This window comes from Saimiri boliviensis, chromosome 3 (assembly GCF_048565385.1).
Source record: "Saimiri boliviensis isolate mSaiBol1 chromosome 3, mSaiBol1.pri, whole genome shotgun sequence".
NCBI classification, from domain to species: Eukaryota; Metazoa; Chordata; class Mammalia; order Primates; family Cebidae; genus Saimiri; species Saimiri boliviensis.
Genome location: NC_133451.1, coordinates 47,651,512 through 47,666,743, shown reverse-complemented (window position 1 = coordinate 47,666,743; position 15,232 = coordinate 47,651,512). Strand labels below are relative to the sequence as shown.

Sequence of the window (15,232 nt, the reverse complement as noted above, 5' to 3'; positions counted from 1 at the left end):
CTGGCAGTAACCTCTCCCCTTCCACATGTGCAGACATAGAGGAATATGCACTTATCTCCGCGATCCATAAGAAGAGGAACACTGTTTAAAATAACGTCTACCCCATTATTCACCAATAAAAGTTCACTCATTAGCTCCTCTACCACCTGCTTCTTCCTAGACACACTGGTACAACATTTGGTTTCAACTGAATCTTACTTGCAACATGAGCATGTTTTTGGTAAATACATAATCATAAATTAACATTTCCAACTTTCTCTTATTTTTCTTCTTATTGATAAATGCTTTCTATTAAAAGTTTCACAAATAATTTTTTCTTATGTCTGGGGAAATCTTACTCATCTCTGAGACCCAAATCATCCCAGATTTGGCAACTGATTCTGTCATTTATTAAAATTTTTATCTCCTAAGAGGCATAACTTTTTTTTTTTTAAGCATCTCTCCACTCTAATCATCAGTATAAGCAAGTGACAATTAAGGGGCCATTTTTCACAAAGAAACTGTCTATCCACCTACCCTGATAGCCATCCTGGTTCAGGCACTGACTCGCTGACTCTTGCACAGCTGCCTCACAAGGAGGATGAGGTAAACTTGGGCCAAGGGAAGGGAAGGAAAGTGACTGAGGATTACATGGCACAGCTGGTCAAAGCAGAGTTACCCGGGAACCCACTCAGGCTACAAAAAAATAAACATTTTAATGCTGAGGAAAACAACTTGACTTGAAATAATAATTTGCCAGAATGAACTAAATCAACAAAACATACAGATAACACCCAATTCAAGTCCATTTGCCCCAAACCTGCTCCCCCAATGGCTGCAGGGATCCTAACTAAGCAAGAACAACAACTGGGATTTCTCAAGAGCACAAACAATGGCACATACTGCTTTGTGGGGTCCTGTATGGTTCACTTGTACATACTCAGCAGCTAATACAGTGTCTTACTACAGTAATAATAAGATACATCCATTACTGAGTCATATGCTGGACTCTCAGTAAATATTTGTTGAATATTTGTTGATTTATACATGTTTTAGGAACATTATATAATGGATAATTTCTCCATGTTCCTAAAACATGTATAAATCAGATTCTACTAAAAAAAAATACATTTCCAGAGACTTAAAACACCTATGAGTAGATAAAACACCATCATTTCAGATTTTTTTCCCACTTGTCACTAAAACAGTTGACTTTAAGTGTCCTGGCAGATAGGATTTTTTTTTAAAAAGATGTATTCAAGAAATACTTGCTTTTTAAGATAACTTGGTATATTTTTATGATAAAATACTTAAATATAAATAACTTCTACAAATTTGCATTTATTTGTATCATTAAATTTAGACTTCACTGACTCAGAACTTGTATCACTTGTATTATTCGACTTTAAAAGTTTATCTTTACAAAAAGTGCAAATAATATAAATAAGAATGTTATGAAATATTTATCTGCCTCAGAGAATTAGCTATTTTAACCATTTTAAAGTACTTAGGTACAAACATCTGGCATTAGAGGTAGAAGCAAGATATTAAGGCTGATATTTTATTATATTGTTAACAATAATTACAAAGTACTTTTAAAGTTATTTATGTTGACATATCTGGAAGATGTTTCTACATTTCCACTTCAGTGTCTTTGAAATCAATCCCCTATCATTAGAAGCTCTTTCTTAATGCTGTGGTATTTATATGACACTTATAAAAGCAATCAGAATTGTGTGCAATTTTTGCCCAATTATTACTTAAGTTCAGGTTTCTTTGGGGTTCAGTGTTTCAAGAGAACAAAATTAAATATTTTTTAACTGACACTATCTGATTTCAAATAAATGAGACTATCAATGAATATAGCTTTTCTTCCTACATTAATCAGAAATATTGTCAACATTTTTTCAACAGGTCTAACCTAGCATTTCTGTCAGAAAGTCCATTTTAAAGGGCAACTTGAGTTCACCTGGTTCAGACTAAAGGCCCTTTAATGTCTATCAAGCTTGCTGTTTTCATAGTAATTTAACTACATAGCACATTATTCTTACTAAATAGTCCTTAAGTAGGTGCTTCATTTCCTTCTTTTTTTTTAATCTTTCTGCTTTGAGGTCCTCAAGTAAAAAAAGTCAAAGAGGTCTAGAAAACTAGAGAATATTTTTTACTTCTCCAAACTTAATACAAATAGATGTTCCAATACAAAAGTCTCACTTTCTCATTTTTCATTTTAGTGAGCTGACTGCATCACAGCCTTGTTTCACTTACTAACATTTTACAGAATTCATCCTGCCACTTCAGTACTTTTTATACAGCTATTTTGCCTCACTTTTCATTGAACAGTCACAAAGATACAGTAATTTGACAGACTGCCTTTTAAGATATCTTACCACTACCTAGTATTTTTATTTCATTTTCTTGAACAGATCATTGAACTGCTTGCTTGCCTGAGTGAAACTATCAGTGCTTAAATGTACAATTTTCATCCTAACTAAAGAGAAAAGAATTTTTTCCTTTCTCTCTAAATACTTGTGACATCTATCATCATCTTCCTAATTTTTTTTGGTCCTCTCTGATTGGCTTTTTAAAATTCACTCCTTCTATTTTGTGCTATTTCTCCAAGATTAACTACTAATTCATTCTTTTTCCTTTTGGTGGGAGGAAAATTGGGAGCACACAAGAAAGGTGTGAGAAGAGGCAGAGCAGGAAGATACCTGACCTCTAGAACTGAGATTTGGCTCTTCCACACACAGGAGTTACAGGTATTGCCCAGACTACTACTGTTAGGCTGAGAGACTCCAAGAAGTACTACAATGACTCAACTTTCTCAGATGTCTAAACATCATAGATTTTGTGTTGCTCAGCTTTTACAGTATACTCTGTTGGGTATAGCAATCACAAGTGAGGCTATAACCAGATGGGAAATGTTAATGAAATGGGCTACTCCAAGAAATTACTAACACTAACTGACATTGACTGGGCACTTACAAGGTACTAGGCAATAAACCAGCACATCATACTGATGGCAGCAGAGGCCCATCTGAAGCCATCACTGCCATGAGGCCGGCTGCAGTGGTGGAAAAGCAGCAACGCTGCGCACTCCACCACCAAGCGGGAACAGGCAGGAGCCCCGCATCCTTCTGAGCTGTGGGGGCAGGACCCTCGCCCTCCCAAGCACAGCTGCAGCCACCCAGCCGAGGCTGCAGATCCAGGCATCCCTGCACTCTCAGGGACGGGAAGGCCCCCTACTCCCACAGCCTCCCATCTCCCTGCTCCTGGTGCCTGCTCCGATTTTAAGAGTAAAGTTGAAGCCAAGCCCAGGCCCTGTCACAACCTGGCCAGATGTGCACATACTTGGGACAGTGCTGACACACCAGCCCCCTGCCACCTTAGCTCCCTCCAAACTTTGGGCATGGACAAGCATGAGGGGAAGGCCGAGGGAGGATAAGGGCAGCTTGTTGCAGACCTGCAAGTGCCTGTTGGGACAAACAGCCTGAGCACCATGGGCACCATAGTTGGCAGGTTGATGGCAGGAGGAAGCAGATAGGCTTCTGGGCAGAAAGGGGCAGGTGCCTAGTAAAATCCACATCTTCAAGACTGGGATGGCCTGATGCCTGAAGGCTGGGCTGCCAGTTCCATGGACTAGAGTAAGAACTTACGGTGCTTTTTCCGGAACAGCTCATGGCCGTTCATGGACCAATCAGCACGCAATTCCTCCCCTCTGAAGCCCATTAAAAACCCCAGACAGGGCAGAGGACAGGACAACCTGCCTGTAGATAGGAGCTACTCACTCCAGATCACCTCTCTGCTGAGGGCTGCAAAGATGTCGGGAGGAACCTGACTGCAAAAGGGAGCTACCTACTTCAGGGCTCCTGAGAACTGCTCTGTGGCTCAAAGAAGCTCCTCTCCACCTTGCTCACCCTCCATTTGTCTGCATACCTCATTCTTCCTGGACGTGGGACAAGAACTCAGGATCCTCCAAATACATGACTAAAAGAGCTGTAACACAAACAGGACTGAAACACACCCCCTGCCACTAGCCACATTGTGGGTGGTGAGGAGAGAAGAGCTGCAGCCCTTTGGGGAGTCCAGATCTAGAGGTTCCTCGAGCCAGGGCTGTGATACCCTCTTTCAGGTTCTGTGGTTACCGGTGTCTCCAAGATTCCAGACCCTACCACATTCCCCTCATCCAGGTGCAGGTGCCCACAGCAGAAGCCACATGCAGTACATCTGGTCCAGCTGCAAGCTCACACAGAGCAGGCACATGTAGCTGCCTGCCCCACCACAGCAGCTAGCATGCCTGGCTATGGGCAGTGACTGAACCAGGTGCTCACTTGCCCACATACTCCTTGCTGCTCTGTGCCTGACCTGCACTTGGCAGGTGTGGGATCTGGGCTGGCAGCGTGAGCTGAGCGCAGCCTGCCTGGCCAAGTGGGTGGAATGAGGCCAGCAGGTACAAGCAATACTCAGGCAGAAGGCGCCACCAGCCACAGAAGTTTCCAGCTGGCTAAGCGACACCCCAAGGATCCCAAGAAAAGTATTCCCAGCATTGGACATTATCCACTGTAACCAAGGCAAAAGTGGAAACATAAAGCCAAGTATACTTTCCTCTTTTGCTTTCCTGAATTTTAACTTAGTTTTTCAACTGCCACACTTTGGGTTAAATATTTACATGTGAAATTACTACAGTAACAATACTTATCTAATTCAAAAGTAATTATTAAAACTGGCCCAAAAGTTATATTCCCACATTATTGGTGGTGGCTAAAAGTTAAATACACAAGTGTACATAAATCAACAGAAGGCTGAAGAAACATATTGTAAAATATCCATAGGTTAGAAAATTACACAGCCATTAAAAAAGAAAACAAATGCTTTATAAATGTGTTACTATGAAAAGATCTCAAAGATATACTGACTAAAAAAGAAGCAAACACAAACATACACTTGTTTTTAAGGAAAAAATATATCATCATCATCATTTGGTTAACAAACAGAAGAAACAAGTTACCTCTGGAAAGTCAAATATGGACTACTAGTGGAAGATGGAAGTTAAGGGTGATAAACTGGGACAGAAATCTTCACTTTTGTTTTATATATTTTTTTAAAACCATGCAGATATACTACTTTGAAACAACAAAATAAATTATTTTTGACTTCCCTTGAGTTGATCTATATTTGCTGATATGTTTCCATATCAGCAAATATAGATATGAGGGTCCATCACGTGAAGGGACCCTCAGTGCCCCTGAACTCCTAGAACACTCCTAGTGCAGTCTCTGCCCCTGTCTCACTTCTCCCACTGGAAGAAGGAGTGCCTGATCTAAGTGCTGAGAGACTGAACTGAGCAGAGCGCCCCGCCCCTCTGAACTCCCTTTCAGATCTGCCTGCCAGTGGAGCAGGCAGAAAGAGTATGAACCCTTCCACTGTTGACGCGCAGGGTGTGAAGGGTCAGCATGTGTGCCAGCCTGTGCTTATCTAGTTGTGGCAGTGATTCCGGTGAAACGCTGAAAGGCCTGTGTATTTGCTGCACATCTAACTTGTGTTTTCCAAAAACACTGTTACTTCAATCTCCACCTTACACCTAATTTTCAATTGATTCTGAACCAATTTAGAGCTGAAGGTAGAGAGAATCCTAAGTCTCAACAGCATCCTCAAATGCATCATTAAATGAAAAAAGAAAAAAGCAGTATAACATGTATAGTATATCACTGATACTAAATTTAAAACTACTACTAAAAATGTAAATGCAAGCATAAAAACATGAGAAAGGATCCTGCACCCTCTCATTCCCTCATCTCTCTCCTTCGCTCACCTTCTTGTTCTGCCCTGCCCTTCTCTAAAGAGGTACCCGCCATTCTCCCCAGCAAGCTGTCTGGCGTGCAGAGGTCAGCGTGCAGCTCTGCCTTGCCCAGCACACCACAGCCCGACCTGAGGGCTGCACAGGCTACAGGCTATGACCTGTACAGTGCCTATGATGACACAATACCACCTATGGAGAAATCTCTTGTGAAAACAGACATTCAAATAGCTCCTGCTTCCAGGTGTTGTGGAAGAATAGCTCCACACTGGCTTGGCTGCAAAACACCTTACAGATGTAGGAGGTGATGTCATAGAAGAAAATTACAGAGGAAATGTTGGTGCTGTGCTGCTTAATTTTGACAAAGAAAAGTCTGAAGTCAAACAAGATGACTGAATTGCAGATCATTTGTGAATGAATTCCTTATCCAGAAACAGAAGTTCAAAGCTTTGGATGACACTGAAAAGGGTTCAAGAGGTTTGGGTTGCACTGGAAAGAATGAAAACTTAGGCTACGAATAGAAAATGAGAAATCATATCTTTTTCTTAAAAATAAACAATTTTTGCTTTGGAAAAAAAAAAGTCTGAAAGGACCAATGTTAAACCTTGTGCTGGCAGAAAGTGATAGGATTAGGAGATAAAAAAGACAACTGCCACTTTTCACTGTATTTACTTTTGTGCTATTCAAAATCCCCCAACAAGCACTGCTATGGCCTGAATGTTTGTGTGCCTCCAAAATTCACATGCTGAAATCTAATCCCCAATCTGTTGGTATTAAGAGGTAGGGCTCGGAGGTGATTAGGTCAGGAAGGTAGAGCCCTCCTAATTGGAATTAGTGCCCTTAAAAAGAGGCCTAAGGGAGCTGTCTGCCCCTTGTGCCATGTTAAGATGCAGCAAGAAAGAGGCACCAATCAGTGAGGAACAGACCCTCACCAGACACGGGATCTGCTGGTGCCTTGATCTGAAATTTCCCAGCCTCCAGAACCATGAACAATCAAGTTCTTTGCTTATAAACTACCCAGTCTAAGGTACTCTATTATAGCTGCCCAGACTAAGACAAATTTCATCTATTACTATGGCATTTTCAAAAAATTTAAAATGTGTTTTAATAACTTTTGCTGTGAGTTTAGTAACTTAGATCAAATGCAAGTTTCTAAACTTTATGATTACTAACAGTTGAGAGAAGTGGTTCTCAAAGTGTGGTCTCTAGACCAGCTGCATCAGCGTCATGTAGAAGCAAACTCTGGGGTCCCAGCCTAAGTCTACAGAACCAGAAACTCTGGAGTGGAACCCAGTATTTATACTTTAAACAAGGCCTCTCCCCAGGTGTAATGCCAGCTAAACTTTGAGAACCTTAGGGTTAGAGAATAACTTATAATATTATATCAAGTTTCAATTTTCCCATTCCTAAATCCTCAGGAACTATAAACATATACACATACACACATGTGCGCACACACATGCACCATATTAAATCATTTTTCAGCTCAATTTCACAGATATTTGTGGAATACCTTTCAAACTGCATTATGTTAGCACCTTTTTAGTATAAATGAAAATACTGCAGTAGAGAAAAAAAAATGGTTTATTGAAACTATTCAAAATAATCCCCAGCCTCTTTAAAGAGATTAAAAAGTGCTTTGTTATAAATCAGAGCCCCTACTAGAAAGAAGCTATAACATGGCTGCCTTCATTACTCCCTGAGAAACAACTTCAGCCAAGGTACAACTTGTTAATGGAGTATATTAAGACAACATAGAGCATTCATGGCTAGTATTTCTCTTTCCTACTTTTATATTAAGAAGTTATTTAAAATTAAGTAGTGTTAGCGTTTACAGATACCTGTTTGGTGATCGTCTTGGCCAACGTCTTCTGTTAGGTTCTGCAAGAAATATGTTTGTTATTAGCAAGAAATCACAAACCATATAGCAAGTTTTACCATTCACTATTTTCATAAGCAACTGATATCCTAATATCTAAAATACAAATTTTTATCAAATACGCTTTCTCAAAATGACTACTTCAAACAGTTGATAATTTTGTCTTTAAAAGAATGACTTACTAGCTTATTAAGGGTGTGGTAGATCTTATGAATATTTGCCAGTGTTGAGAGATGGGAGTTCAGCTGAAAGTCTTTAAAAGAAAAAGGAGAAATTTCAGTGTCATTTATTTCTAATACTGCAAAATACTAAAAAAAAAACTCAGAAGATAAATGTTCTGATATAATTAAATACTATCTCAATTAATTTGATACTTAATAAAAATTTTTTTAAACATGCAATTACTGACCTACCTCCTAGAAATAGTCTGACAATAAAGTTAAACTCCCAACCAAATGTTCAAGTCATGAAATTTTCATGTGAATTCTAAGGTAAAACAAAAATACTTCAGTAGCTATAAAATCCTGCCAGCAGTGAACCTGAACTTAATAAAAGATATCAATAATGTTAGCAAATTAAACAAATCATAAAAATAGAAGATAAGTCTCAAATGAAATGCTCACTTTCTCCTTCTCTTCCCCAGAATCCCTCGTACAATAAGCTCATGGCAAGAAAATGATAGAAAAGCATCTCAACATTCAGTGTTTATTTTTTTCTATTTTCTTTTTCTTTAGGACAGGATCTCACTCCGTTGCCCAGGCTGAAGTGCACTGATGCAATCATGGTTCATTGCAGCCTCAACCTCCCAGGCTCAAGTGATCTTCCCGCCTGAGCCTGCAGACTAGCTGGGACTACTGGTGTGCACCATCATGCCTAGCTAATTTTTTTTTTTTTTTTTTTTTTTTTTTTTTTTTTTGTAGAGACAGGGTCTTCCTATGTTGCCAGGCTGGTCTCAAACTTCTGGGTTCAACTGATCCTCTTGCCTCAGCCTCCCAAAGTGTCAGGATTAAACGTGTGAACCACCATGCACAGCCTCAACTTCAAATGTTTTTATAAAGTATGTTTGTATACATATTAGCCTACAAAAATGTAAGCTGAAAGTTTATTAATAATTTTATATATAAATATCACTGGAAGTATTTTCATAAAATATCAGGATTTACATTAGTTCCTTCTTTCCTATTAGTAAACGTTAGTATGAAAATGACCATGAAAAGATACTGTAACTCTCCAAGTTATACCATTCTGATAAAAAGAAAGAAAGGAAAACAGTACCCTTTACTAGAACATTTTATTTGGGACACGTATCAGATCCAAAGAACAGACCCAAAGAGCAGACGCTACAGTATCAGGTATCTGTGCTTGGGCTGGACCCTCTGGGCTGCTACTCTGAACCTTAAAAGCAAGCTGGCTTCCCTGTCCACAGCTAGAAAGCTTTACTTTCTCTTCTAAAGCTTCTCGGGAGTCCAGGTCTGAATAGGTCTGCAGGGCAGAGGGGCTGACAGACGCAGAGCCCCTGACATTCACATGCACTGTTCCAGCCTACCTCACATCACAGTCCCAGCCATATGGAATAGTCCCAAAAAACAGCGTCTTGAGCTGAGAGACAGCCAGAGCAGGGCCTCAAGCTCTAAATGGCCCTCCAATATGGACACACATGAATTGTTTAGCATCTGAATAGCCTAGCCATGCTTAAGGTAAATGATGGCATAATGTGGCTCAGAATATGGATTTTTCCATCTTAATACGATTGCACAGAGGTTTAGAAAAGTATGTGTATTATGACTTATTTATTTACATTTATATTTGCTAAACATGAACAGGGGTAGAAGCTAGAAGCAACAGCCCTGTCACCAGCAAGAGGCCTCTCAGGACCAGCAAGAGGTGTTGAGGAGCTTGAACATCCAACCCTTGCACCTCTGCCCCATCTACTACCAAGCCAGAGCCCCCTTTTTGTACTCTCTCAGATTAAACATGGTAAGACAAATTATTCATTTCATTATCACCTTAAAATATAAAGTTAAACTTTTGGCCCTCCTCCCCCCAAAAAAAAAAACAAATCAAAAACTGAGACAACTTTAGGCTCTAGATTCTCTTTTCACTGAAGGCAAGGGAGGGGAAAGAAAGAGGGGCTTGCCAAAAGCCATTCCAGCAATGAGGTCTCTTCTAACTCTCCAGGCTACGCTTTTGTCATTTCACCACCCTGCTATTAATTCAACTCTCAAAATTCCCCTAAGAGAATCTAAATAAACCAAAACTGTTATATCTTTCTCTCTCCTTTATATAAATGTGGCAGTAGAAAAGACAAGAAATACAAGTTATCCTCAATTTGGAATTCCAGGACTTTCATGAGCTGGGCCCAACTCATATTCCAAATTTCTTTCACCACCCCACTCCACAAAACCCTTCCTTCCAACCCCACATTCTGCCCACTGACCTCCCTATACTCAGCAGAATCCAAATGTGTGTGTGTGTGCATGTTCTCACACACACACACAAACACTATTCCTGTCAAAAATCTACTGTGCTTCACAATCTGATTCTGGAGTCTAACAGCTGCTTCAAATCTCAGGTCTACCAGTTATTTAACCTAACTCCCAATTTTCTCATCGTAAAATGAGAATAAGAAATTCTCCTTCATAATGTTGTTGTATGGTTGACACCTATTACAATGCCTAGACACGTCAGGCTCCCATTACATGCCTGGAATATAGTAAGTGCTCAAAAAAAGATACGAATACCCACTGTTATTTATACCATTCTTCATACCATACCACACATTTGCCTAAAATAATCTCTAACCTTTCCTAGGTCCAATTCTAGCCTCACATCAATGACTCCAAGGTCAGAGTTTCCTCTGTAATTGAGGCAGGTGTCCTGGTACATCTTTATAGCTATGATGGTGATATCGTTTGGATATTTGTCCCCACCCAAATCTTACGTTGAACTGTAATTCTCAATGCTGGAGGTGGGGCCTGGTAAGAGGTGTTTGGATTATGGGGGCGGATCCCTCATGGCTTAGTGCTGTCTTTGAGGTAGTGAGTTCTCACAAGATTTAGTCATTTAAAAGTCAGTTTCATCTGTCTCTCTCCTGCTTTTGCCATGTGATGTGCCTGCTCCCCATTTGCCTTCTTCCATGATTGTAATCCTCTCTAGAAGCCAAGCAGATGTTAGCACTATGCTTCCTATAAAGCTTCTATAAAGCCTACAGAAATGGGAATCAATTAAACCTCTTTTCTTTTATAAATTACCCAGTCTCAGCTATTTCTTTACAGTAACTTATACACCACCAACTGATGCTCATAATGAAGACTGCAGATGATTGTAACACACATGAATAAAAATACAGATATTATGTTTAAAATCAGGTTCTACATATGGAGTTTTACTTTACTAAAGCCAACAAGAGTAAACAGGTCATTTCACAAATACACAGTATATGTCAGCAATTATCCATTTCTATATCCAATCCCTATTGTTACCATCGCATCATCACTTTAACCAAAAAAAAGGAAAAAGCAAAACAAAGAAATAAAACCAATAACATGGATAATTTTTCTTTCATCTCACCAACATAAGGAGAAGTAAAGGAGAAGACCCAAATTCAGGAGGAAAAAAAGACAAAAATGGCATTAAAAGATTTAATTCACAAAGGTTAACACACATTGGATTTATGGTTCATCTGTTCAGTGCTCACGGCAAGTAATAGACCTTGAAATCTAAAATAGATTTTACCTCTTAAGGCATAGATGTTAAGGGTAAAGATCAAATGCTTTACCGAGAACGTATTCTGGAAAGCACTAACTGATTCATAAAAATTTCCGTCTGCTCATATTTCAATTCCAAAGGATAAATACTGGGTTAAGTCAACTGCATTCCATGATCAAACGGCTCTCCATAGTAAAGCAGTGCTGAGTCTGACTCTTCCTGTGCAACATGGCAACTGTATATTTTGCATTAAAAGCAACAATCAGCTCTGCAAAGGCACAGCCGGCTTGATAAATAGCTTGCCTACATTAACTTCTGGATTTTCTTAAAACTACCAACAACTACTGACTGGGCATAAACTTGTCTGTTTTGTTCTTGGTTTCTTTTTGGGGGGTAGGGGGGACGCCTGTTTTAACTATCGTTTGCTGTGACCTACACACACACACACACACACACACACACACACACACAACACACAATGCCACCAAGGGGGTCAAAGTCCAGTTCCCCAAACTACTTAGGTAAGAGAACTCCACATTATAGACAGAGACATAAACATTAGGAATAAAACAATTACTGGTATGTTCAGACAATGACTGTCAACCAAAAGAAACAAATTACAAATTAACAGTCCTAATAGTTTCCTCTCATAAGAAGGTTAGAAACAGAATTTAAATACATAGAAAGCAAAAACTTCCCTTTATACCATAGTCACTTGAAAAATGTAACTGGGACAAAATCTCAATATAATGGCAACAAAAAGCGATAATATGTATAGGAATAAACTCCAATATGTATTATTTTATTGTTCAAAATGGACAAGTTTGCTGAAAGATATACATGTAGAGAGATATTTCTGGAATACAAAGATGCAATATTGTAAAGCAATCACTTCTTTCACTAAACCACAAATTAATGCAATCAAATTCCTATCCTGTTGGCTCCCCAGTTCTTCAATCCGTAAAAGAGGTGGGGAAAAGAAAGGAAGTCAGGCAAGCTTGGCAGATTGATTCTAAAGTTCATCTGGAGAAATAACGTTAGGCTTGCCAAGAAATTGTTGAAAAAGAAGAATGAGGACAAACTTGCCCTATCAGGTAGCAATACACAGTATAAAGCCCAGCCTGGTAAACTCTGTGCGAAGGGCCAGATTACAAATATTCGCGGCTTTCTGGGTTATACAGTCTCTGTTGCAACTACACTGCCATCATAGCCCAAAAGCAGCCATGAACAATACATAAGTATGGCTGTTTTCCAGTAAAGCTTTATTTATAAAAACCAAGTGGTAGGCTGGACTTGGCCCATGAACCATAGTTTGCCACGACCTGGTATACAGGTACAGTAATTAAAATGTTACAGTATGTGTGCAAGAAGAAAAATCAATGACAGAGTTGATAAACATACACATACACACATACACACACACACACACACACACACACACACATACACACACATACACAACATTTCAAACTCAATGGAGAAGAAATAATAATTCAGTAAGTAGAGGGGCAACTAGTTAGCATGTAGAACAAATTACAATTAATTCCACCTCACCCAACAGTTACAGATGAAACAGGAAGCTGTTCAAAGCAAAAGAAAACTTACTACAGGCTCAGAGCCTTGCACACTCTACATCTATTAATTTCTCCAATCTCATCTTCTACCCATCTTCCCTTTGTTCATTCGTTTTTTGTTTTTTGGTTTTTTTTTTTTTTTTTGAGATGAAATTTTGCTCTTGTTGCCCAGGCTGCAGTGCAATGGCGTGATCTCAGCTAACCCAACCTCCACCTCCCGAATTCAAGAGATCCTCATGCCTCAGCCTCCTGAGTAGCTGGGATTACAGGCATGTGCCCCCACGCCCAGCTAGTTTTTGTATTATTAGTAGAGACGGGTTTCTCCATGTTGGCCAGGCTAGTCTTGAACTCCTGACTTCAAGTGATCCACCCACCTCGGCCTCCCAAAATGCTGGGATTACAGGCAAGAGCCACAGCACCGGGACTCCCCTTATTCATTCTACTCAGCCAGTGAGCTTCCTAGTGTTCCATTAACACTCCAAGCACCCTCCCACCTCAGGGCCTTTTGCACCGTGTTGTTCTCTTTACCGTGAGTCCTCTTCCCCCTAATAATAACATTGTTGCTCTCACACTTCATCAGGTTGCCACTTACATATCACTTATGATGGATATGTTGATTAGCCTGATTTGATCATTCCACAATTATACATATATCAAAACATCATACTGTACTCCATACAATTATTTGTCAATTAAAATTCTTAAAAATTGCCTCCTTACATAACCTTGCCAGACCAACAAACAGAGAGCCCCCTTTTCACTCTATCATCTTACCATGCTTTGCTTTTCTTTACAGCATTAATACCATCTGACATTATATGTTTGTCATTGTCCTCTCCCATTAGAATGTAAGCTTCACGAAGGCCAAGACTTAAATCTTGCCCATTGCTGTATCCTTTGATATTAATACCTAGAACAGTACCTGGCACATATTAGGTGCTCAATAAATACTCAACAAATGAACAGATGCAGATACAAAGGCACCAAGGCTTAAATTCAATACATTCAGGGCACTTCAAGTGACCTTCAAATGTGAGAAGCGTCATGGTAAAAGGAGACTCAACAGGAAGGCAAAGATCAGAAAATGAAGAACTTGTGAATCCTGACTGAGAGTTTAGATTTAATCTCCTAAGGATCTGTATTTCCAACTGGGACACCACAGACTATGCAAACATAAGCATGGCACATTCCAGTAGCATCAATTCTAATCAACAATAATATGGCAGTCTTACATGGAAACAAATATAATTATGACAAAAGACTTGAAAGAAATTTTGCCACACCAAGCTGTGCTCCCAGGACCCTGGGACAACTTATTCCACCAAACTCTGCATAGGAAACCATTGGTGGGAAGTCTGAGAAGCCCTCCTGTGAGAGTCTTGGTGCCAGGAAAGTGTTCTGATCAGGAGAGTTATTTGGAAAGATCAGTCTAGAACAAATGTGCAGCAAGGATGATAGGTGACCTGGATTTACAGTGGCCATTTATGGAGATGACTAGAAGTGACTTTAGGTGGGAAAGGACTAAGGCCTTAAGTTAGACAGTGGCTGTAAAAGTGGAGAGGAGAGATCCTGAGTACACTGGAGTTGCAGAAAATAGACATTTAGCTCACACAAATTCAACTTTTCTCATTTGGTCAAAAAAAAAAAAAAGGAGGAAGCAAGAGACAAAATGAAATCTCAGTTGTCCCAGTAACTGCCCACCCTCACTTCTACTTAATGAACATGAGATGTGACACATGAATAGTCACCTGTTGGTCTCAGTTTCCACATACCAATCAGATTTTGTGCATCTCACAACACGGTATAGTATTTAAAGAGATGTATTTTTCATAAAACATGGTCCCTACGTTCAAGCCAGATGCTTCAACTGGTGCCCAAATGGAGAGCCAGCGATCTGTTCCAATGCTGGAGGTAGGAATGGGCTGTGCTGGATTCTTCTGAGACAGCCTCCAAAGGGGAATCTTCCACAAGTGTTTCCAATGATATTTTTAATACCAATGATCTTCACCTTACATAGGGTAGAACTTGTGAATCCTGCTTGAGAGTTTAGATTTAATCTCCTAAGGATCTGTATTTCTGACTGGGGCACCAGAGACCATGCAAACCTAAGAATCAACCTCTATATAAAATGCAACTGCAGTGTGAAGGAAAAACTAATAGGCTTGCACATGGGAGATGAGAGTGAGTAAGGTGTTCAATGGCTCATGTTCTTTTGTCCATTCTCATTTTATTAGCCTGAGCAGAGTCAGAGAGCTAGCCATGGCCAAGCTGGGCAAAATTTGTATCTTCTAACTC

At 39.7% G+C, this 15,232-nt stretch overlaps 1 protein-coding gene across 7 annotated transcripts in view; it reads right to left on the bottom strand.

The window, feature by feature from the left end:
• The window catches only part of DCUN1D4 (defective in cullin neddylation 1 domain containing 4), a 73,215-nt gene that overhangs the window by 44,387 nt on the left and 13,596 nt on the right, over positions 1–15,232 (bottom strand). For 6 of the 7 annotated variants that reach the window (XR_012516831.1, XM_074396112.1, XM_074396114.1 and 3 more), the window contains exons 2-3: positions 7,838–7,908; positions 7,618–7,657 (exon numbers count right to left, since the gene is read on the bottom strand). The exons of the other annotated variant lie outside the window; for it this stretch is intronic. Coding sequence is in view for 4 of the 6 variants with exons in the window: in XM_074396112.1 (XP_074252213.1) it covers positions 7,618–7,657; positions 7,838–7,908 (111 nt within the window). In the remaining 2 variants the exon portion in view is untranslated. The remainder of the gene's footprint in view (positions 1–7,617; positions 7,658–7,837; positions 7,909–15,232) is intronic. 7 annotated transcript variants of the gene reach the window in all.